The sequence below is a fragment of the Neolamprologus multifasciatus genome, chromosome 6, assembly GCF_963576455.1.
Source record: "Neolamprologus multifasciatus chromosome 6, fNeoMul1.2, whole genome shotgun sequence".
In the NCBI taxonomy this organism is placed as follows: domain Eukaryota; kingdom Metazoa; phylum Chordata; class Actinopteri; order Cichliformes; family Cichlidae; genus Neolamprologus; species Neolamprologus multifasciatus.
Window position 1 is genome coordinate 25,882,287 of NC_140444.1, and position 23,793 is coordinate 25,906,079.

The 23,793-nt window shown below is 41.1% G+C and overlaps 1 protein-coding gene and 1 long non-coding RNA gene across 5 annotated transcripts in view; one reads left to right on the forward strand and one right to left on the reverse strand.

Annotated features, from left to right (window-relative positions):
• The window catches only part of nr3c2 (nuclear receptor subfamily 3, group C, member 2), an 82,615-nt gene extending 67,779 nt beyond the window's left edge, over positions 1-14,836 (reverse strand). Inside the window, exons 1-3 of one of the 4 annotated variants that reach the window (XM_085164123.1) lie at positions 14,682-14,836; positions 14,378-14,416; positions 11,024-12,850 (exon numbers count right to left, since the gene is read on the reverse strand). In XM_085164123.1, coding sequence (XP_085020249.1) covers positions 11,024-12,831 — 1,808 coding nt within the window. In that variant the 5' untranslated portion in view covers positions 12,832-12,850; positions 14,378-14,416; positions 14,682-14,836. Of the gene's footprint in view, positions 1-11,023; positions 12,851-14,377 lie in introns of all 4 variants that reach the window. The other 3 variants (XM_085164122.1, XM_085164125.1, XM_085164126.1) reach the window with 3 other exon arrangements.
• Positions 14,837-14,933: 97 nt separating this feature from the next.
• Positions 14,934-22,805, forward strand: LOC146517112 (uncharacterized). Its single transcript, XR_014874735.1, has 2 exons — positions 14,934-15,008; positions 15,125-22,805. It is a non-coding gene; the product is annotated as an uncharacterized LOC146517112 (long non-coding RNA).
• Positions 22,806-23,793: the final 988 nt, after the last annotated feature.

Genomic DNA, 23,793 nt, shown 5'->3' on the forward strand with positions numbered 1-23,793 from the left:
GACATTTTTTAATGGCAGAAATAACACCAGAAGTACAAAAATATATATATTTAAGTGGATACATTTATGACTTGAGTCAAGAATTGTTACTACTCATTACTTGTGAGTTAGAAGAGATAATAACCATTTTTTCTCCCGCACCCGCCTTCACACCCATACTGCCAGAAAAGGCCTGAAAGTTTGCAGGGCTGCCCTGCTTTTTCTTCTTGTTACACCACAGCGAAATGTGTCGTAACAAACACATCAAATGGGCTGGGCTTTTTAAAATTTTCTTCTGTTTTTTAAACAAATATGGGAAAATATGGGAGGATGCTGGAGGAGAATTTAAAAAAAATACAGGTGACAAAACAAGGAAGGTCGACAGGTATGACAATGAAAACTAATTCAATACCTAGACAAATGAAACTAATACTTTCTGCATGACTAGACACAACCCAAGGTCATGAAAAAAAAAGAGAAAGAAAAGTTTTTGTTTTGTTTTCTTGTGTCTGTAATTTGAACGCTGACCCTTTAATATCCCTTCAATTATGGCTTTTCTTCTCTCCTCTACAGAAAACCAGGCTCATATTACACTTCCTGACAAACATGTTTACCCCTTTGCAGCACCAGACTAGTGAATTCTCTCTTTAGCAACAGGTTCAGTTATAATATAGTATCTTTTCTCTGAGCTGCCACTTGATCCTCGGAAGCTTCCTTTTACTTTCTGGGTCAGTGTATCACAGGAAGCTGCCCCATCCTCAATCACAGGGGTTTTGTGGGAACGTCTCATATGGATTCTTCTAAATGCTTGACAGAGGACACGCACAAATCATTTAATGTTTTTTATCCCACAGCAAAGCAGGAAGCCCGGGGTACCCACTAAACATGTTTTTCTAGGTCATGATGGCAGCCATTTTAAAGCTTCACAAGTGTGAACACGACTAGTTACTAGTAGCTACACTGCTAGATAGGTAGTATATGTAGTTTGTTAAATAGTTCAGTGCTTCACGTGATTTAATATTATTCGCTATTAAAGTTACTTTGATAAACTCTTGAGCCAGTTCTCATTTTTTAAATGTTTTTCTAGGAAATGAGAAATAGGTGCAGTGATTTATTGAAACGTATGAAAACATAGAAGGAAGTAAGAGTATCGAAGGCAAAAACAGAGTTTGTACAATTCTAACAACCTTGTAATGTAATATTTGGTATCACCACCTTTATTCGGTACAGGCTGAACTCTCTCAGGAAAGCTGTCTTCTAACTTCTTTAAGTAGTCTTCAGGACTAGTTTCCAGGCTTCTTGAAGGAGATTCAAAGCTATTCTTTGGATTTTGGCTGCCTTTTGTTCTGTTTTCCGTCAAGATGATCCCACATTGATTAGATCATGTTATTGTCCAGGTTCTGGGGAGGCCAGTCCATGACTGTGTGTTTTTATATCCAGGTATGCTTTTACTGAACTGGCAGTGTGTTTGGGATCATTGTCATGCTGAATAATGAAGCTGTTGCCAATTAAAATACTTTACAGTTGGCTTTGCATGGTGGATCAAAATTTGATGGCACTTTTTGGGAATAATCATTCCATTAAATTTGACAAAATCCCCCAAAACACTGGCTGAAATGCAGCTCCAAACCATTACAGAGCCTCTACTGTCATTTACAGATGAATGTAGAGAATCACTGTTGTACCTCTCCTGACCTTCTCCATATATATTGATGAAAATTAATCCAAAAATTTCCAAATTGGAGTCCATAAGACCTGTTGCCACTGATCCATTTCTTGGGTACGTGGCACATGTCAGTCTTTTATCCCCGTTTCCCTTACTTAAGAATGGCTTCTTTACAGGCGTCCTTCCACTGAGACCATTTCTGATGATGCTTCAGTGAAAGATATATGGATTAACTGGAAGGGCATATTCATCTCTTGGGTCATGTATCAGGTTTTTGATGAACTTTTTATTGTTAAGGACAGGAATTACACATGCTGTTTATATGCTGTAGATCAGGGGTGGGCATCTTGAGTGCCAGTGTCCTGCAGGTTTTAGATGTGTCCTTGATCCAACACAGCCGATTTAAATGGCTAAATGACCTCCTAAACATGCCCCGAAGTTCTCCAGAGGCCTGGTAATGAACTACTCATTTAATTCAGGTATGTTGGCCCAGGGTGAGATCTAAAACCTGCAGGACACCAGCCCACGAGACCTGGAGTTCCTCACCCTTGCTGTAGATAGTTTTCTAGGCCTGCCAACTTTCCTTTTGTCTTCCACTTGTTCAGTTTCCTCAAGGACACAAGGCATGCCCAGCCAAGATACATCAAATTTTAAGCCAATGGGTCTTGGAAATCAACTTGTTTGTGCACAAATACAATTTTATGCCCGTCAAACTGTGTTTCTCATAGATTCAACAAAATCTGGAACAAACTTGTGTTTTTGTGGAACGCTGGTGGGAACAAAGCGCCTAAAATACAATTTAAAAATTGGTTCTTTGTTAAGTTGCTTGTTATGTATAGACACAAGATCTGTTCATCCCTTGAGGTACAGTAGATGCTGAAATGATTCCTCTGAAAATGTCCAGGTACAAGAATTGGACTGAAAGTGAATTAGAAAGTGGACAAGGATCCACAGAAAACTTTGAAAGGGCTTGAGAAAGCCTGGAGAACTACTGCTCAAGACCACTTCTAAAAAATTACAAGAACATCTCCTTAGCAGTAAAATATAAATAAATCTAGAGTGAAAACAAGACTAAACTAATATCTATGAGGTTCACTAAAGAGGCTCAAGTTCAACTTGTTACAATTTTCGATTCAGAAAATCGATCAGTGCTCGCTGCTTACTCAGATTTTTCGCATTTGTATCTGTGAATGTAAAATCGACAAAGTTATGGTTTTAAGTCACAGTCACACTTTTCTGAATCACGGGTTCTGCTGATGTAAAAGTGGATGCACCTCATATGAGTATCTATGTTTGTGTGTGTGTGTTTTATTCAGGGAAGAATGAAAGTGTTATGTAAAACGCCCAGAAGCCCCCCCCCCCCTCCCCACCAACAACAACAACAACTCCGCAACACACAAACGCAGTTCCTTTGGTTTATTTGAGCCAACTATGCATGACCTACTTTGGGAACCTTTCAAGCTGAACAATTAACATTTTTTGGAAGTGTCTTCCTTCATGGCATCCCTTCCATGGAGAAAGTGACAAGACAAACACCAGGCTTAAACGTAAGCACTCTGGCACAAATACTTGGGCAAGCTCTAATTAAACATGAATGATAAAGGCATGCCTTGTTTGCCTAGTCAAATATATCAGGATACAAGAGGAACACAATTATATGCTGAGAGAGTGAATCGAAATGGATTCTCTCTGCATCCTCTCCACCAAAAATGAAATATAGATCTAATTGGTTTTTATAGCGCTGAATGAATAATATCCAGCTAGTGAAAGAGACATCACCTTGCATTTAGATCAACAAGCGGTACTTTCTTTATTTATGACAATAGCAATAGGCTCTTATGAGCAGTTAATCTCTATAATTTGTGATTTAATATGCGCATATTTTCCTCTAGCTGCGGTGTATGACTAAATCGCCAAACTGACCCACAAGGCTCATGACTCAGGAGATGTTCAAGAGCACTTGTGAGAAATCATTGAGACTTCTTGCATGCTAGGTAAACAAAGTACTTGGTGCACAAAAGACGGCCACAGCATCTCACACAGCGGCACGCCACAGAAATCAGGGCAACACACAGAAGCATGCACTATGCTTTGTTGCAGCTCCGGTATTTAGTTTCCACCTCCTTTATGCAGTTTGTTAATAACCTCAACAAAAGAAGGGAATATCAGCGATAGGTAATAGAGGGTAGATCTCCAACTACAGGACCGGCCTAGTGGAAATCTGGCCCTCTGTCACCAGACTGTGTTTCAGGAAGAAGTTCAAGTGAGGACAAGACAAGCATTGAAATCCCAGGAGCCTTGGCCAGCAGTAACCACACTTTTATTGGAGTGTCAAGTCCGGCCTAGAATGTGTGCTGTTGTTCTTGCTGTTGGCGACCATGGTGGCAGCGTTCTGTGCTTGTATGTGTGTGTGCGCGCCTTCATGGCTGTGTGTGGGAGAGCCTGAGTGGGAACTTTTAACATGATTTCTTTTCTGTGCAACAAAAGCATCCGACCATTGTGCTACACAGTATCATCTGGGTTCTTTTAAAAAGATTACATCCACTGTATGCATCTACTCCTACACTCTGGTAGCACGAGGTAAAAAACATATCCATTCATAAAAGCTGGGAAAGAAAACTGTCTTTCACGTTATCCTCATGGCTATGCTTGTTAAAATAAGGGACGATATTCTGATCACATCCGTACCCAATTTAGAGCTGTTTTTAAGATTATTTTATAGCCAAGTAAAAATAGCTAAACTCTTAGCTAATGTAATTTTGCTCTTCCGGCAGGAGCCGACAAATGAATTCAGCGTTACTGTGTTGGAGCAGTAACAGTAAAGGAAGTAATGGAAACAGAGCGTTGGACAGAGCTGCTTGCAACACCAAATCTCGTAGAAGTGAAAGTAGAGATGACAGAGGTGAGAATATGGCTCTTTACATTTTAATGGTGACCATTACTTCCCCCTTATAGCACCATAAATACAGTTTGGGCAGCACGACAAGCCATAAACATAACACCGACATATTATCACCTTATAAAGTTGTTGCGGTGAACCTCTTAGCAAAAACTACCAGGTTATCCAGCAAATGCAGACATATCAAACAAATGAGCTTTTGTTTGATATGAGAAATCTCAACATTTACGCCCTTTTAGCTCTGTTTGGGTATACAGCCACACCCAACGAGATATGTGGATTACTTTATGTGTCTGCTCACTGCTCCTGAGAAACCAGCTGGTCTATCAGTTTTTTGTGGAAAAGAGTGGCCCGCTGCTGCTGCTGTAAACATGGTTCACACAGCCTGAAAGACCACACCAGGGACAGTTAATAGCTGAGAGCAACTGCAGCACAGCAATAGTTGGCTGTGATGGGACTAAAATTGCAAACACTACTGCCAAGTCAAGTTGGTGATAATTTAATGTCCTCAAAATGCCTAAATAATTGTGATCCAATTGCTTGAGTGATACCTAATCAATCAGGAAAAGCTTGGTGATGATTATTCAAAACTTACACTCGTTGTCTTATAACCTAAATGAACACACTGGCCAAACAACACCATGAACATCTGACTGAACTGAGGATATCCGCAATACTGAAATTCTGTTTTGAAAAGAACAAAACTGCTTCCAAGCATAAGCTCATAAAACGGTTAACTATTACACAGAGAAAAGGCCAACAACATCACAAACACAGGTTACGATACAAAAAAATATGTACATTCATAGTCGTACGAACTCCTAAGTTCCATAAAATACATTTTCACTGCTCTTTACAGGTTTTCCTGAGCCGAAACGCCTCACGGAGAGCTTTTACTGTCACTTTTAAGGATACATTTTTAGACTTTAAGAACTGTAGACAGCTGAATTCACCACTTGGACCAGCTCTTACTATTCATACCTTGAATGCTGCCTCTCGACTCTGCTTTACACAGCCTCCAATCCACCCACACCAACCAGCGCTGGGCTACCCAGAAGACAGAAAAGAACTGAAAGAACTGGATCCTTGTGGTCTCTGCGTGTTCATTAATTTGTGTGTTTCTGCACATGTTTTGTTTTTTTCATTTTTTCTAGACATTAATGTTATTTTATTTTCATGCATTTCAATGCATTTGTTTTTACATCAATTCAAAATAAAAGGGGATAAAAATTTAAATACGTATGATGAGGTCACAAAAAGTTTCAGGCAGTAACACTCTGTGGACTTGACAGACACTGTGTTGATTTGTATTTGTGAGCTCTACATTTAAAGTTGATTTGACTTAACAAATCTTATTATACTGAAAATCCATTTTGCATCTACAAGCCGCGGTATCCCACTGCTTTATTTTATTAATACGATTCACGGGCTGAAAATCTAAACCTATTTAGACTACTCTCTGTCCTTACTTTATTCTGTGCACAGTGTGACGAGTGCTCGGCAGGACTGGTTTAGTTAAATGCTGCACTGAAGCCAAGAAGACAGAAAGCCCCGTACACGGATGTGCTTGTGCATTTTAGCATACTGTACTTTACTTTATTTTACGTGCAGCATTTAACTTCATTTAAAACACGTGTAAGTCGATTGTAGAAGGATAGGCTGTCTACCTGTCTTTTTATTTAAGGATTATTCTGTATGCTGTGCCAGCGCTGTGGCTAACACATTTTGATTAAATTGGTTTTACGTAATGCAGCTTCATTTTCTTCTAAATAAATAGCGCGTATCATTTTCCCAACATCCTTTGAGAGCCCCTTTATAGTGGGCTGTTAACAGCTGGTTACACAGTGTCGGGGAAACATTTCTTCCTAAAGCACCAAACATATGTAGATACATGCTACAAATATACATATCTATTATTTTGACATTATTAGTTATAGTTTTAGATCTAGTTTGTTCTTTATTTATCTATTAATAGTTTTTGTCTACACGTGACAACTAAAATCTGCATGACAACATGATGTCTTCAATCCTCATAAAGCTAAACCCAGTGTATTAGTTAAAAAGTTCTACTATGCTATTATGTGCTAGTTACACACATATATACATATATAAATATGATAAATCTCATCTTGCTCACGAGCGCATAAAACAGCACTCACGCTCGATGAGTATCAGGGCTGCACTTGAGACGTAGTTAACAAGAACTCGTACACACTCAAGATTAAGAGTTTTTCTAAAGCAGCCTGACATTCATTACATTTTATTTCACAATAGAAGAAGAGCAACACTAATACTCCAGAAATCTGAACTTGCTCCTTGAAGTTTGCCAGAATAAGTGGTTTAAATGATATCCAGCACAATTAAATGATCATAGTCTTCACTTAATTACTACAATATAATTAAATATTCACCGGCACACATGAGAGTGCATATAATTAAAACGCAACAAAAGACAATATCTCTGCCACACTGTTATGTCTGCTGGGCAGACACGTGAGAGCCGAAGCCATTCCCCAGCACCTTCACCTGTAACGTCCTTTTTCACAACCCAAAGAAACAGCTGTCCGCTTCATAGTCAGGAACCCATAATGCACCGGGAGCCCCTGTGCATGCCTGGTGTTGGGGTTTAATTGGATATTAGTATCCAGCAGTGTCTGAATTAATCAAATCATTTCCATCCATTAATTTAGTGGAGGAACATACAATTAAAGCCTTATTAGCGCGCTCTCAGGAGTATGCCTTTTCATCCCTCTGCAGAACATTGAGAGTTGGCCAGAGTCCAGCGTGAAGCCTTCTCCTTGCTCGAATCCGGTGCCTCTTCACGACGTGCTCTCGTTTAATCTATAGAAACCGGCTGCGAGTTTAAAACAAATGAAAGTGTCTGTCAGCGCTGGGCAACTTTCCTGTTGCTGGGCTGAAAGCTACAAGTTTCAGGAAGGGCTTATTTAAATTGAAAAAATCATTGTTGGCTTCGAGTTGTCGGATTATGAAATTATAAGGTTAGCACTGACAAGTTTTAGAGAAATTCTATGTGGTGAAAAATTGCTGTGAAAACCAACACAAAAATGCCCTAAATAGGGTGAAAAGAGATTTGGAGATTTAGGCTGTGAGCAAACATAATCCAGAGCCCTAATGTAGGTCATTTTATGATCATTACCATATTTATATATCTTCAAAACTGCAGTGCACTCTATTTTTTTTCTCAAAAAAAAATTGAATAAATACAGAAATGATACATTTATAACACATATATTAAATGAACATCTCTGCAATCAAGCTTCTAATAACATGCGATATTCCATTCTACTTTATCCTAGCATTAGGTTTAAATTAAACATCACGCAAATACAAATATTCCAGGACTCCTTTTTCCCCCTTCCTCCTCTGTTCTGAATCTAAGTTAAAACATTTTGCACAAAGTAATCCAGACTGCTCAGATGAGCAGCCATTTTAATTAAAACCATTTACAGAGGAAACCAAAGTGAGAAAAAAAGAGCCAAGGGATTTAACACTCTGTCATCCAAGGCTTCAGCGGATCAAAGAGTTTTAGTTGTGCTTTTTAATGGTTACGTAACATTTTTTGCCTATGAAATATTGGGCCCTGGTACCGTGCAGTCAGTCCAAAGCCTGACGGTACCACAGATTTTTCCTGCAGTGCTTTTTCAAATTTCAGGCAGGACACACTAAGCCTGTGTTTATGCCTAAGTATAGCTGTCAATCAATGCAGCACCAGTAGTACAACAGGAAACTGAAAGAAGGCAGTAACCTCTGAAGAAAAAAAGCAGTCTTGCCTTCTGCCTAATGCATATATATATATATATATGTATACAGTATGCGTGCGTGTGTGTGCGTGCATGTATTGTATGTACACATGTATATTTGCATCTGTCTGCTTCCCTGTCTGCCTGACTGCCTGCCATGTGGCCCACCTCGTACTGTCATCCTGTCTGACATTAGGGCTAAGCTGGATCTCATTAGGACCAAGGTGGCAGTGATCCCGTCAACATCGCTTTGGCTCCTGCCATATGGGTCGCCTCCAAGGTAACGGGGCTGTATCAGTCTCCTCAGAGCTGCAAGCCTTGTTATAGCACATGCACAAACAAGCAGACGCAGTATCTACTTTCTAGACAAGTGTGTACGTATGGCGCTGAAAAGCGCGTCAAGCGGGAGAAAGCGTGTAATTTTGATATGATAATCAGGCCAAATGTTTTAGATGAAAGAGAAATAAACACTGTCACAGATACACACAGGGGCAGGCACAGAGCACAGAGTGCTTGCTATCTATGTTTAACACATAAAAGGACAAAAATTACACCAAGACAAAAACATTTTTTGTGAACAAGGTTAAAAGGAATTCATCAGGTTATCTTGTGTCACTGAATGATGGTTATTATAAGTACATAAACTTTTAATACAGGGGTGTCAAACCCATCGTAGATCACAGACCACATGCAGCCTAATTTGATGTAAGTGTTATATTTCTTTCAGCGTGCATTGACTAACTATTCATGTTTAATGAACCCTCCATTTACACAACAGAACATGAGCAGATTTTTAAGGAATCTTAAGAAATTTAAGTGCAATTTCAACGTTTTTTTTCTGTTTTTCACATCAGTCGGTTTGCATTGATTAGAAACAAAACACCAGCGTCGGCACGGCTCTTTGCCTTAACCACCTTCCCCTGAAGGCGTATGGCTGGCTAAGGGTAACGTCTTTGTCAGTAAGCAGGCTGTAAAAACGATGATGTTTCAGATCTTTGTCTCCGATGAAATTAACAGTCCAGACAATCACTCCCACAACATGAGCCTATCTTAACGAGCTGCAGACAGAATACTTCCTGGTGCAAAGTGCGCTGAAAAGTGCTGCTCTCCTTCTCCACGATTTTCACTTCCGGCGGACCCTTTCACGAGCCTGTTCTGGCCCGCTCACCTTGTGTTTGACACCTCTCTTTTTAAGGTAAATTCTAAACAGAACAATCAACCCCTTAGAAGCAGTAGCAATTTTATAGATTACATTTATATTCTGCAGTAAATCATACTTCTAGTGATGACCTAATTGAATATCCAGTGATCAAGCACTTTATTATGCCAGCTTTTCCTAAAATAATTTCCCTCCAATCTGAACGATAGTAACTGAGCTGAAGAAAATGATAGAAAACGGCCGAGAAATCAAAAAGATCTGCAGAGGTTTTTTTTGTTGTTGCTTTTTTAAATTAATTCAATCAAGAAAACTTTTGATCTAATACATGTCCATTACGGGGTTCTGTTCAACATCTCGGCCCGAGCTCAGCTTGGACTTGGCATGATCAGTCAAACATAGCAAAGCAATGTACATCAAAATCCCAGCGGAGGCTCGGATACAGTGCTGCACTTATCTTACAGCAAGCGTCTGACTTTTATCAAAAGCGATCCAAGTAAGCAGGAAGTCATTTATGGTTTTGTTTAGTGCGTCTTTGCTCGAGCTCATAAAACCTGTGAATTTATGACATCCCCAAGCATAAATAGATTATAGCAAAGTGTATTTTATAAAGCACTAGGAGGCACTCGCTGTTATTTAAAAACATTTATAATACGTGCAAATTCTCCATATACCACAAACCATTCTTTGATTTACTGTAAATAGACAGCAGCATCCGTCACTGTTAGGCGAATATAGCAATGTATTTTCAGCAACACAACCGTGTGTTTTATGGCTTACGGTTGTGACATTCACTATTATTAATCGTGCTGATAATTCACCTCCTTCACATGCAGCTGGGACAGTAGAATACACTGGAACCACAACAACTGTGTCAAAGTTCCACTATGTCAGATTGGCGGAGATTGGCGGCTGTTATAGATTTTTTTCCCCCCCTTTGGCCTGTTTGTTTTGTTCCACCCCCTCCACCACCACCACCCTCACAAAAATCAACTGTTTATTTCATCAGTTTGGCAACCAAAGCCTGTGATCAATCATTCATAATTTATAATGCTGCCAAAGGCCTAGGGCCCATAAAAGCAGATATTTGCATTACACAAGGTCTCAGCTAGACCTTCTGATAACAGACCAATAAATTTTGTTATTGTACGTACACACAGGCTCCTGATAAGAAGCAAACTTTGCCTCTGTTTTACAGTAGAAGACAGGCCTGTAAGAAGAGAGACGATGATGTTGTGGTCACATGCTGCTACAACAATGACCTGGACCCTGTCCTTTAATTCCTGTTCCCCCAGCCAGCATTCCGCTGCCTTTCCCAAGCCCTGTTGTTGTTGTTATTATTTTGCACTTCTCAAAGCAAACACCCTAAATCCCCTGTGCAACAGGAGTCCCATTACAAAAAAACTAAACAAAAAACTGGCTCTCCATCTATGGGAGACTCTGGAGAGGCATACTATTACACAGGTACACTGAAGGGGAAAAAAAAAACCCAAACATGATTTGATATTTACACAAAACAGGCACACACAGAGACTGCCTAAATACGCCTTCTTCTTCCTTACCTTGACATGCCGTCCGAGATGCAGTTCTGACCCGGATATCCTTCACCTCTGGCTGCGAGAGACCCCTGGGATATGCCTGGGTGAGATTTCCACGACTCCATTAACGCCGTTACGGGTGAAATTAGATTCAACAAAGGGTTGGTCTGGTCCCTCACATCGTGCCGCGTGAAAGACATTGTTCCTTGCGCTCCAATCTGGTAATGGAATGAGTGTCCACCGGAATTAACTCCAACAATGGCGGATGTGGACATGCTGTTATTCTCTTGGTAATAGCTGCCATCTGTGGCTTCCTGCTTAACCCCTTTAGACAGGACATTGTTGGAGAACACATCAGACTCATAGTTCCCATTCACAGAGGAGACTGGGGGTCCTAAGATACCAGAAAGACTGTATTCATCAATGTTATTCCTCAGGGACAGATAAGTGGTCTCAGACGCAGAGAAGAGGCCAATCGATGGTGACTGCTCACCGTAGGGCTGTTGATTCATACATCCCTCACTTTTGTTTGGTTCACTCTTAATCTGTGTGATAAAGGGCGTGTTGCTCGCGTTACATTTGGAGCTGCCTAAACACATGCTCCTGAAGTCAGTCCCAGGCTCGTTCTTTATGTACTTAACCATCCCCATCTGATCTAAGCCGACATTGAACACCTCCCCGTCTACCATCTCTACTTTAGGGAACTCGAAATTCTTGAAGTCCGTTTCTCTGGTCAGCCCTGCTTCCGGGCTGCTCGTGTCATTCTGCACCAGACCCAGTCCGTCAGCAGGACTGGACACAGGAAACCCGCCAGAGGAGGGGTTCTGTGGGCTGCTGACAGTCATGTTGCCTGCTGTGGCCGGACTGGAGATGGAGGGCATTGCTGTGTTGCAGTTGTTGGTAGTTTTGCTAGAGCAGCTGCCAGCTGTTGGGCTTGAGACAGAGGACCTAATGTTACATGTAGTGCTGCAGGATGGAGGGGATCTCACACTACTCATGCTCTGAGGACTGGACATGGGAGACCTCATGACATTGAGCGGGCTGGTGAGTGGCGGTGAGCCCACGGTGCTGGACTCCACAGGGCTACATGTGACTGAATTCCTGCGCTTGATGTTGGCTAGAGTTGCAGCACACGAAGTCTGGCTGACAGGGCTACTGACAGATGAGCACAGAGGCGCAAAGCACGTAGGAGGACTGGTGGTAGACGACACCATATTGTTGCTGCCTCCGGGGCTGGAAATGGCACTGGAGGTTTGGGGACTGCAGGACAGAGAAGAGGCCAGCATAGATGCTGAGCTAACCGGGGTCCCCGCGGTGCATTCTCTAGGAGTCGCGCTAGGCTGCTGGAAACCAAATGGCTTCAATTTGGGGCTCTTTGTGGGACCACATTGGTTCTCCTCTAAAGGCCGTCCACATGCTGGATACAGCTTTCCTGGGCTGGTATTGGCTCCCTGCTGGTTAAAAGCAAAATCTGCCTCCCTGGCAGCATTCATATACAGGCCCATAGACTCAGCCACAGTCTTGGAAAGCTCTTTGGAGTCCATTTCCTGCTTATGACCAAGGAGTGAGTTGTTGAAGTGTGGGAGAACAAATGGCTGGTTCTGGCTGAGCTGCAGCATTGGCTGCTCCTGCTTTTTTGTATTGTTGTCTTTGCAGTCGGTGGCCGGGCTTCCAGCAGGGCAGTTGACATTAACTATGTCCATCAGGATATCACTGCCAGTCAGACTTGAATCCTCTGTACTGCAGCAGTACTCCATAGTGCCAGGGACCTGAGGCCATCTGTTCTCTGTGTCCTTTCCATCAAAGAAACTTTGGTATCTTTTGGTCTCCATTGCTGGCTCATTGAGTTACCTAGTAAACATGGCAAACAGACAAAAAACAAACACAAAAAGGGTCAGTCGAGCTACAGTAGTTGGCAAAGGTTTTTAAGAGTATTACTTTCTGATAAAGAGACTATGTAAGATTACGTTACATATTAAAGGATTATGCAATTTTATTTTCCTTTAAAATCTAATCAGTCTCCTGTTTATAGCTTATAAAAAGTTGCACTTAAGTGAAACCTAACAAGGCAAAAAAAAAAAAAAAAAACAATGTGGAGGAACTGAAAAATTTCTCAGTGTGAAGCCTCTGTTTGATTGTTTTATTTACACGGGCAACATTTTTTAACATTAAAGTGTCTCATATTTTTTTAAAACAAGTTAAATCTAATAAAGTCCAAAATAAATCTGTACAGTATTTCTCTCTCACACAGGATTCAAACCCTTATCGGCGCACTACAGGGAATGCAGCGATAACTTAAAGAAACACAGACCACAAGGGTTAATTTATCTGTATGTGACGTTGCCTGGGCTTTTTTTCTTTTTATTCCCACCTCTACTGCGTCTCTATTGGCCAGCTCGGCCAGAAATCCAGCAGCTTCATCAGGCCCCATTCATGGATTGGCCCGAAAGCTGTCACTCAATAGTTATCGCTCATGCAGCCACAACATTGCTGCGACACAACTTGAACTGTTGTTTTAGGCGGCCGGAGCGGCTTCCCTGTGTGCTTAAGACGATTCAACATCACTGGGAACAATCGGACGATAAAACACAACAAATTGCATTGATTTCTGGCTGGTTTGGGGTTAATGTTCAAGCTATTTATTTTGCATGCAACGGTGCAAGTCCGCGAAGGGCTCGCAGCGAGCGGCCGAGATATCGGCGTTAAAGTGTTGCTGTCTGCAAAAAAATAGGCTGCCCTGTGCACATGTGCAGAGAATTTGAAAGTAAAACAAGAAAAAAAGGGGGAAAAAAACCCAACAGCTGTCAGACTCATAATTCCCCTCCTTGTTGTCCTGCCGCGATCCCTCTGCCTTTGCAGGACATGCACAATTCTGCATTTTGCGTGTGCGCAGAATACAAAAAGTAGATGAAAAAAGAAGCCAAAAGCCCGTCAGTCTGCTATATTGTGTCCGTTTTTTACTCCTTTTTTCTTTCTTTTTGCTTTAAAATTCGCATGTATTGCTTTTGAATGATTACGTCCACTGCGATCAAAGTATGAATTATTTAAGCCACTTTTTAGACAGAATTTGACATCCCTATATATCACTCTCCGCAGACAGGTGAGCGCATGTACGTTAAATCCACGAACGCTGCTCTAAATCACGGTGGCGATTTCCTAAAGTGCATAAACTTCTTGGCCACTTTTATTAAAGAGCAGACACGGAGGGGAGAGGCTAACGGTCCCGGTTAAAAGTTATTATATTTCTCCTCCACAGCACCAAGGCCAGTGTCCGTAAGTATCCAGTTCTCCCGACTCCAACTGCGAGGGGGACTTGCTTTCATTATCACCTCGAATTAAAACTGTACAGTCAAAACACAGGGCTCCGTCCGTCCTTACCTTAATTACGACATTCAGAGTTGTCAGGTGGCTGTGTTGCTGGGCAGCGATAATCCAGAGGACAGAAAAAGAAAAACGCAAAAAAAAAGAAGCAAAGTCAATAAATATCAACCAACGTGCTCTCCGCCCCCCACCTCCTCACCCCTCTACTCTTTCCAATACATTGTTGCCAGTTTGACAGCTAGACACACCGGAGAAGTCTACTGCGTATTATCACTAGTAATCCTCAACAGCGAGCCGCTGCTCCTGACAGGACGAAACGACAGCGATGGGTCGGACGGCAGCGACGGATAATCACACTCACATTATGGCCGTAAGAATTTTTTTTTCCAAGATTGACGATTCTGGAAAAGAAAAGAAAAAAAAAACAGAAGAAGAAGAAGAGTAATTAAAAAACAAACGAAGGAGTCGAGTCGGACTTGCAGTCAGAGCGACGTCATTCTGTGCACATGGACCCTCCTACTGCAACGAGTGCAACACAAACTCCGAGGAGGAGGGAGGTGGTGGAGGTGGGGGGGAGAGAGAGAGAGAGTGGTAGAGGGGGAGGGAGGGGCTCGGAGCGCAGGTAGACGGAGCCGTCTGGAAATAGGGCACCGAGCTGTGTGAAAGAAACTCTCGTGTGATGGCGACAGTAAGGCTTCCGTGATTTCATTTTTTCTTCTTCTTTTTTTTGTCTGTTGAAGTCTTGCAAGTTTGTTACGTTATATTTTCTCTCTCTATTTCTCATTTGTGACTTTTCAATATTAGTCATTTCTGCCAACTGATACTTCGGAGATCCCGTCACGGTCACGCACAGCAATTTTAGACCACAGGAAAGTATTTCAGGTGCTTTCCCCGCACGACCTCCCCTCCTCGCGCACGGTGAAGGTGGAGCTCATGAGACCCTCGCGAGTGCTGAGAGAAGAGTGAAATCAAGTAGGTGAGAGCGTGACGGCTGCCCCCCACTAGATGGAGATGCTGTTCAGAAACAAATTACAGAGTGGTCAAGCTGTCGCTTGATTCCGTCCATGTCAAACTATATTAGTAAAAACAAAAAACCCTTTCATCTCTAATGAATCCAAATGCACACTTTCTGCTTTTGCGTGTTAGACCCGTAGCTTTCTTTCCACATCATCTATCTCCATGAAGAAGAATATAATAATAAAAGCCACAAACAATGTTTCCTATCTGAGTGTGGACATTCGGATACCTTCTTTCTTTTAAAATGAAGTGCAAGACATCCACTCATCGCTGATGGTGACACATCCGAGTCCATCTGGTCACTGCGTGTTCACGCTGTCTCGCTGGCATGTCGCACCTGACATTCGGTGATGAGATGATTACAGTGCATGGTTAACGTCCATAGGTGCCTTCACTCGAAAGTAAAAATAATTAAATAAATGTTCTCAAGTTCGAGATTTGTGACTCTGTCATCTGGATTAAGCTGCTGTTTACATTTCACGACCCACATCTCATGGTGTTGACTTTGGTTTTACTCCAGCAACATCCAATAATCAGTTTAATCTGTGGAGTTGTCAGTCACACTTTGTAGGGATTTTTTTTTTTCATTTGACTGCATAACAGGCGTGTAGGGGTTTCCACTGTGAGGGTGGCACTTTATACAGTAGAATAAAGTTCCAGCGTTTCTCTTCTTTGCTTTTCTGGATACTCCATACCAGCCTGTAGCCATTTCCCAAGCCAGGCAGCAGCAGTTAGATTAGTCAAAGCCAACCAAGCAACACTGCCCGCCTCCCTGATCTGCCTGTTAATCACCCATGAATGGGGACCTGCTTCACAAAAACGGGGGAAAAAAGCGTAGCAGAATTGAGATATAAGCAATGTTTCCCACACCCATTCATGCAGCTCCCACTTGTCCATTGCGCATAATGGGTGCCAGTCAAACACATCATGGGCAAATCTAATTTAGCTTTGCACCACAGATTTTCCTTCCACAGTCACAAAGTCCTAAGAATTTGAAGACTGACAGCAGAACACGGCTGATAAGAAATCAGTAATAATTGGCTCCCTCATTGGTAGAAATTGAAGGGAGCCCCCTTGAATCTCTCTGAGCTTCCAAGCACTGTCATTTTAGACAAATCAATGATAATCGCAATAGCCTGAAAACACTGTACATATATGGGAGTTTAAAAATAGCTGTGTTTTGAAGTGATTGGGGGGAGGATGTGTGTGTGTGTCTCTGTGTTTGTGTGTAGGTTTCTCTCAGATGAGTGATTGCCATGATTAGGAGCCGGCTTCCACTCCAGTTTAGACACATAGCAGACAACTCCAGTAGCTGAAAGGCCCGGCTGCAAAACAGAGAAGTGGATGCTGCGCCTCATGGGGACAGGTGAATTGGAGCATGTTAACTCTGAAACAAAACACTCGTCAACTCAGCAGAAGACCCTGTCCCCATCGTGTGGTAATTACAGATGTAGTTTTTAATCAGAGAAGAAGTCCATCACCGACACCCTCCCCCAATCCGCTTATTGTTTCAGTTCAGTTTTCCTTGAGGGTCATCCATTCACAGATAAAGCGATAATGCAGTCGCTCTGTCAGTTACTAAACTATTCCATTACCACCTTTTTTTTCACAACTCTGACTTCATGGGTCGAAATGATGATGTGTTGACTTTATGTCCAAGAAGTCCATCAGACAAGCGTTTGATCGAGCTTGGCATTTTTACATCCCGGATTCAAAAGCCTTTTTCACACAAGTTGTCTTTGAATATCCGATAAATGCAAGCACTGACTCTCCTTTTGGCTCTACTTTAGTCTCCACCAAGCCCTGAGGGAGATACGTGGCTCTTTAGCTGCAGCTCTGCTCACCAGATAGTTGCAGGTTTTCCTCCACCTGTTTTCTCGTGCTGTTAATTAGATTTAACAGAGCGTTTCCACTGAAAACAGCTGACTTTTAACTGCTAATACGATTCCTGAGGTTGACACCAAAGCAATGCAGTTTTTGGCTGCAAGACCACCACCACCACCACCACCACCTCAAGAGAGCTTAAAAACAATAAAAAATAAAGCTGAGGTGAGGGGAAATGCAATTTCTTTTCATTACTATAAACTAAAGGGTGACTATTCACTTAACATTTAACACTTAAGCTTCATTTCTTGCCTCTGTGCAGTCATTATGATTGTGTTCAAAGCATCCATAATGTTTCCGCGTATTATGTCCGTTTGTTCAATGTCATGTGGGAGCAACGGGGCAGAAAGTTGACCACTTCTCATCTGCATAAAGTTGAGGGGTAGGTGACTGTATACAGGAGTGTTTCCCTTAACCCTTACCTCTGATCATCAAAAGATTTTCCAAATAGGAAAAGATATTCAGCAGCTGCATGACTCTTGTTTTAGATGTTTTTTTAAAAAGGATATTTTACTGGATTACATGAAAAAGTTTGCAAACAGCTCCCCATGTTAGTTTGGTTTGAAGCAGACAGTCCTTGAGAGGCAATCAACCAGTCAGATGCAGCTCAGTGTTTGTGTGGTAGCAGACTTTAAGGCAGGGAGAAACCGGTCAGGCACTGTCTGGTAGCTCACAGTTCATTAGACATGTCTACTTGCCATAGTAAGTTTCTTATAACTAATATGATTGGATGAAAAATCCGTTCTTTACTTTTGCCGATGCAGATTTCAAGATGAGGAGTACATGCTGTCGTATCTGGCTCCCAGACTGAATAACCTCACAGTTGGATGATAAGCCTGTGAAGGTCAGACACAGGCATACATACCATTGAATTTTAAATGGGGTTGTTATGGGAACTAGCATGTTTTTGTATCTGAACTCAGCAGCCATGGTCAGTGTAGGCAGGATGTGAAAAAAGTAGCCTTGGGCTACTGCAAATGTTAATAAATGTGAATTAACACTGGGAATGAACTCTTTTACATTTCATAACAATAAAGAGAGTTTATGGAGTAAATGCAAGAGAGAAAAAATTGCGAAAATTTATTTGCTAACTTTATAGGGATTCATGCTTTTCAAAGACGATTGATACTTTTATTCACAGTTATCGTGTGTAGTTAAACATTTAGAGGCAGCTAATTAGATTTAACTAACCGGTAATCAAAGTTGACCAGTTCCTGAAATAGTTCATTTAACAGAAATCAGATCTCCAAACTGCAAGCATTTGAATAAATGCAAAGTTGAAGAGTTACACAACCAACTTGGCAAGATATTCATTAATTCACCCAAGGGTATAATTACATACTGAATCATTCAAGTATGACTGTATGGGTGTGAAAATTTACACTTATTTAAAATAAAGGCATATTTTACTGATTCTAAGATAGATAGATAGATAGATAGATAGATAGATAGATAGATAGATAGATAGATAGATAGATAGATAGATAGATAGATAGATAGATAGATAGATAGATAGATAGATAGATAGATAGATAGAATGCTATTACGAGTAACTTGCATGTTATGCAAAACCTTAATATGTCTGTTATAACACAGCAGAAATAAAGCTATCTTCCAGCTCCACGTTTTGACACAGCTCACCTTAAGTTGGCCGACTGCACGGACGGCACGTATCGTTTAAATCCTGAGCATGTTCAACCAGCCTCCCTACAGAAAAGTCTCTCGTACTATGTGTACAACACCTGGGGTTTGTTCACCCTACTTAAGCAATAATGACAGACAACACGGCGATGATTAAATAACATGTTTACCCTCAGTGTGGTCAGAAATACATATTCAGTGGGAACACGGCGTATAGGCTACAGCCTGACTTCAGATCAGATTATTAACATGCAGAAAATTATCACTAAATAATGTGTTGTTCAACAAAACTGTGTCAAGTACATTATGAATTCATATTCCTGGTGCCTGCTTGCACCTACCCCTCCCACCGCACCCAACTCCCCCTCCCCCCCACCTCCCGCAGCATTTAGATGCCAAGGTAGAGTGAGCTTTATGAGCAAATGCCCAGATTGCATTGTGTACATCCGAGTATGCTTTGGTGTTGAAATATCACTTGATTCTGTTGCGCAATAAATTTGATGCGTTTTCTAATTGGAGATTGGAGATATATATAAAATATGACATTGTTTTGCAGATGTGCAATAAAAGATGCTAAGCAATAAAGGTTTGCATGCGTTAACACCTTGTGAATTTGGCAGTTTTTGTTTGTTAATCAGCTTTAAATATACTCACCACAGACTTTTTTTTTTAATACACCTATCAGGTATCAGCTTGGACCCCATTTTCAGAACTGCCTTTAATTCTTCGTGGGATAGGTTCAACAAAGTTCTGGAAACGTTTGGTTCACATTGGCATGATAGCATCACACTGTTTCTGCACATTATGAGAATCTCCTGTTACACGACATCTCAAAGTTGTTCTGTTGGATTGAGATCTGGTGACTGTGGGGTTCAGTAAAATCTTTGTCATGTTCAAGAAACCAGTCTGAGATGATGGTACTAAGGGACCCATAGCTGGACTGCATTTGCCCGGTATGCCCGATGGTGATTTTTCGTTTTTATGGGCCGATGGGTTTTGTTTGGTTTTTTTGTAGTTTTTTTCCCCCGTAACGGTATAAACACTGAAAGGTGGTGGATTGGCCAGATGCTGGGAGATGTGTAAAAATAACTCAGTTGTTTGGTGGTGGCTATTGCGGAGCTTCCACAGATTCATTAACATTAGCAAGTGGTGGAGGCCAGCAGATGCAACACGCTGGCAGGTGGATGACGGTGTTGTGCCAAAAACTGATTTCCAGTATTTGCCAAAAACTGATTGCTCGTATTTAAACTGCTATAAGTAACTTGTTGGGCTATAATATGTGAAACATATGTCAAATGCATTCCTTATGGATGACATAAAGTCATCTTGAGGCACAAACAACATTCGTGTAACAAGGTAGAAGCCGCAATCAGTGACAGTGACTTTTATATAACCTTTATTTATGCAGTTAAAAAAATCTCATTAACATTAAAAATGTCTTTTGTAATAGTAAGTTGGCCAAGAGGACAGCAGAAGTGACAGCAAATATTACAATAGTTCTGTAAAAATATTTACGTGGGGATAAAAGACCGGATTGGTTATAATGTAAGTACAATAACACAGAGTTGTAAAGATACTTGAAAAACTGATAATTTTTTAATTCTCTATATAACCCCTTTGTAAACGCTGTTAACCGAAGTCTATTTACGAACATACGTAAAGATATTACACATTAAAAATACACAGAAACATTGGAAATCAGCTTTTGGCACAACAACGGAAAGGCAGGAGGAGCAGAGACCTGAGGCGGTGAACTGAACTTCAGGTAAGAAGTTATGACCTGCAGTCTATCTGTGTCAGATATAAACCAAGTTTAGGTGGAGTTTATTTTCATTACACTGACTTTTTACAGTCAGTTACAATAACTCGTACTGCATACTAGCTAGCATGACGGAGTTTCTATACTGCAGGGTGGGTGCTATGATGTTACTGATGTTGAACTTGTTTTATCTTTATATGCTGCATAGCTGCCTCTTCTCCTCTCATTCTCTCCCCCTCTCACTCCTGTTTCTACTTCAATCATGAAACTGATCAATGATCAGCTGGTCGGCTTTTCTCTCTTGTTTGTTTATCGCCCACTTTGCGCCAGAACGGGGAAACCGGCGGATGTCGCACTAAACAACAGCAGCACGTTTAAGCTTGATCAGCTAGAATTTATTTAATATTAATTTCTAGTATCAGCTGATGTTTGCTGGAGCCACAGCTGTAAAAGCTGCTGGTCATGATATTGGTTTGGTTATCTGGTGAGAGGGAAACATGAAGATGAAACCAGGAGATGTCCTTACTGAATCATCAGAGCTGATGGAGAAACAGGTTTACCTTTTAGGTGACATGAATGAGTTGAAGGGAAGTTATGAACTGTTTCTGAAAAATAACACCAGGATCCTTTTCTAAGTAGCTGACAGCTGGCAACTGTGCAGGGGCGGGTCTAGCAAAGTTTTGCCAGCGGGCAGTTAGGGCATTAACAGGGAAAGGGGGGCACAAAGAAATAATTTCTTATTCTTATTTAAAATTTCTCACTTTTAACAAATAATTAGCTGAATCTTACAACAAACGTTTTCATCTGATGTAAAACGTATAGAAATCCATTATTGTACTTAGTAATTTTTTTCAGGGTCCCATCATAATTTCTTCAGAAGTAGCTAAGTACTGTATATGATGCCAGTATTTTCCCGCATTTTCTAGATACTGTACCAGTACTGTGTGTAAAATACCATCAAAAAGTCAATTAAGTTTTATTCTTTCTCACCTGTCTTTCTGTCTCCTTTCACTTATTAAAGGTTGCCATGTTAGAAAAAAATATTTTGCCCTGCCATGCTGTTTATTGATGTGGCAAATGAATGGTTTATGAAAATATATCTAAATCTGTCATCAGTAATCAGTAATGATCATGTCTCACCTCTAGTCTTCTCTGTCTTAATTTCAGGTTTTCACCATGTGTTGTAGATAGTTCAGGAGGTTAACTCGACCAAGCAGTCTACTTTCGGGTACTGTTTAGAATACCAGAATAGGGAGGATGGTGTAGGTTTAAGTTTATTAGACTGATACATATATACCAGCAAGACAGTGTACATCACTCTGACAACAGCGTTTGTTTTCATTCAAAGGATTTATGGTTTTTCCTATAATACCATGGTGGGCCGGTCACCAGTCAAAATGCCCGGGCCGATTTTTTGTCCCAGTCCAGCCCTGAAGGGACCCCATGTTTGCCATATTTTGACCCTGCTATCTAAATAAGACTGATCAGAGATCAATACTTCTATTGTCGAAGCTATCAGCTTAAAGCAGTCTGGCCATTCTCTGGCATCAACAAGGCATTCTCACTGCTGCGCTCGCTGGATATTTTCTCTTTTTCAGACCATTGCTGAAAAAAATTCATGATTGTGTGGGAAAATTCCAGCAGAGCAGCAGTTTCTGACAGACCAGACTGTCTAGCATAAAAAACTGTGTCACATTTAAAGTCACTTAAATCAGCTTTCTTTCTACTTCAGCAGGTCATATTGACCTAAGGCTGTGCAATATGACAAAATATATCAGAAGACAAAATTACAAAATCTATTGTTTTATATTATGAGCTATCGTTTGTTTCATGGAGTCACAAAATACCCAGTTTACGGCAACATTTTTTCATCGTTTGGATGGTCACCACGTGGATGCAGGCACAAAGGATACCAGCATGGCCAGTGAAGATGAGGCAGAACCAGGTAGCTCCAAACAGAAGGACCAGTCAAAACAAACCGAGGCCCTTATCCCTAAACAAGGGACTACCTCTGTAACATGGACATGGTTTAGTTATGAAAAGTCTGACGCGGACCAGAAAACTGTACTATGCAAATTATGGCACAAACCGGTCCCCACCACAGACTCAAACATGGCAAACCTCTTCAACCACCTACACAAGAATCACGTGAAAGAGTATGGAGAGAGTTTACGGATGAGAAGCTGTCAAGAGCTCAAAATAAACCTTAGACTCAAACGTTAGAACAGGCGTTTCCCACATCAAATACTACAAAGAAAATGGCAGCCGTTACAACTTATATATGAAAATATATAGTTTCATGCATCGGTCAAAACACTGGACTCCAGGTACACAACGCCCAGCTGAAAACACTTCACATAAGTCAAGTTGCCTGAGATTCACAGAATTTACAGAAAATGCACTATTTTGTGATATATATAGTTATCAGGATGAGAAATGCCTCATATCGGGATATGAGATTTTGGTCATATTGCGCAGCCCTATCTTGACCAACTTTATGGGCTGGAATCCACCTCTGGTGCTTGTGGACTTACTTCTCTTCCACCTGGCACACACAACATATCAATATCAGTCAGCTCTCTCTCTTTACAACTCAGAGTCCCCACATTTAAAGCCCCTCCTCTCACCACCACACCTCCACCTTTTCTTCTCTCTCACTGTTCCCGAACACACCTTCACCCCCTTTCTCTTCCTTTGCCAGCACTAGCACAGTTTCCCTGGCACCCTGTTGACCAACAGCACCAGAGGCAGTTGTTGTTAACATGTCAGAGCTTGGTATCTTAACAACAAGACATACTTTCTGGAGTGGTTGTGAATAATGTTGCAAAATGATCTTTTCTTTTCAACCCAAACAATGATCCTTTCTGAACCTTTCCAAATTCAAGGTTCAAGGTTCAAGTTTCTTTATTCATTACATGTATAGTCATACAAGTATAATACACAGTGAAATGTAACCTGACACGCTCCTCGACTTGTGCAAAGGGGGGGGGGGACATTATATATAATATATACATTAGGTGAATGTGCAGCAGTAGCATGTATGCAGCAAGCAGGTGAATTCTGTACATTAAGTGAATTAAATAACAATAGACAATCTGACTATTTTACAAAATACACAATATGAACATATTTAAAATTAAAGGAATTTGAAATGTACATTGTGCCGGTGGGT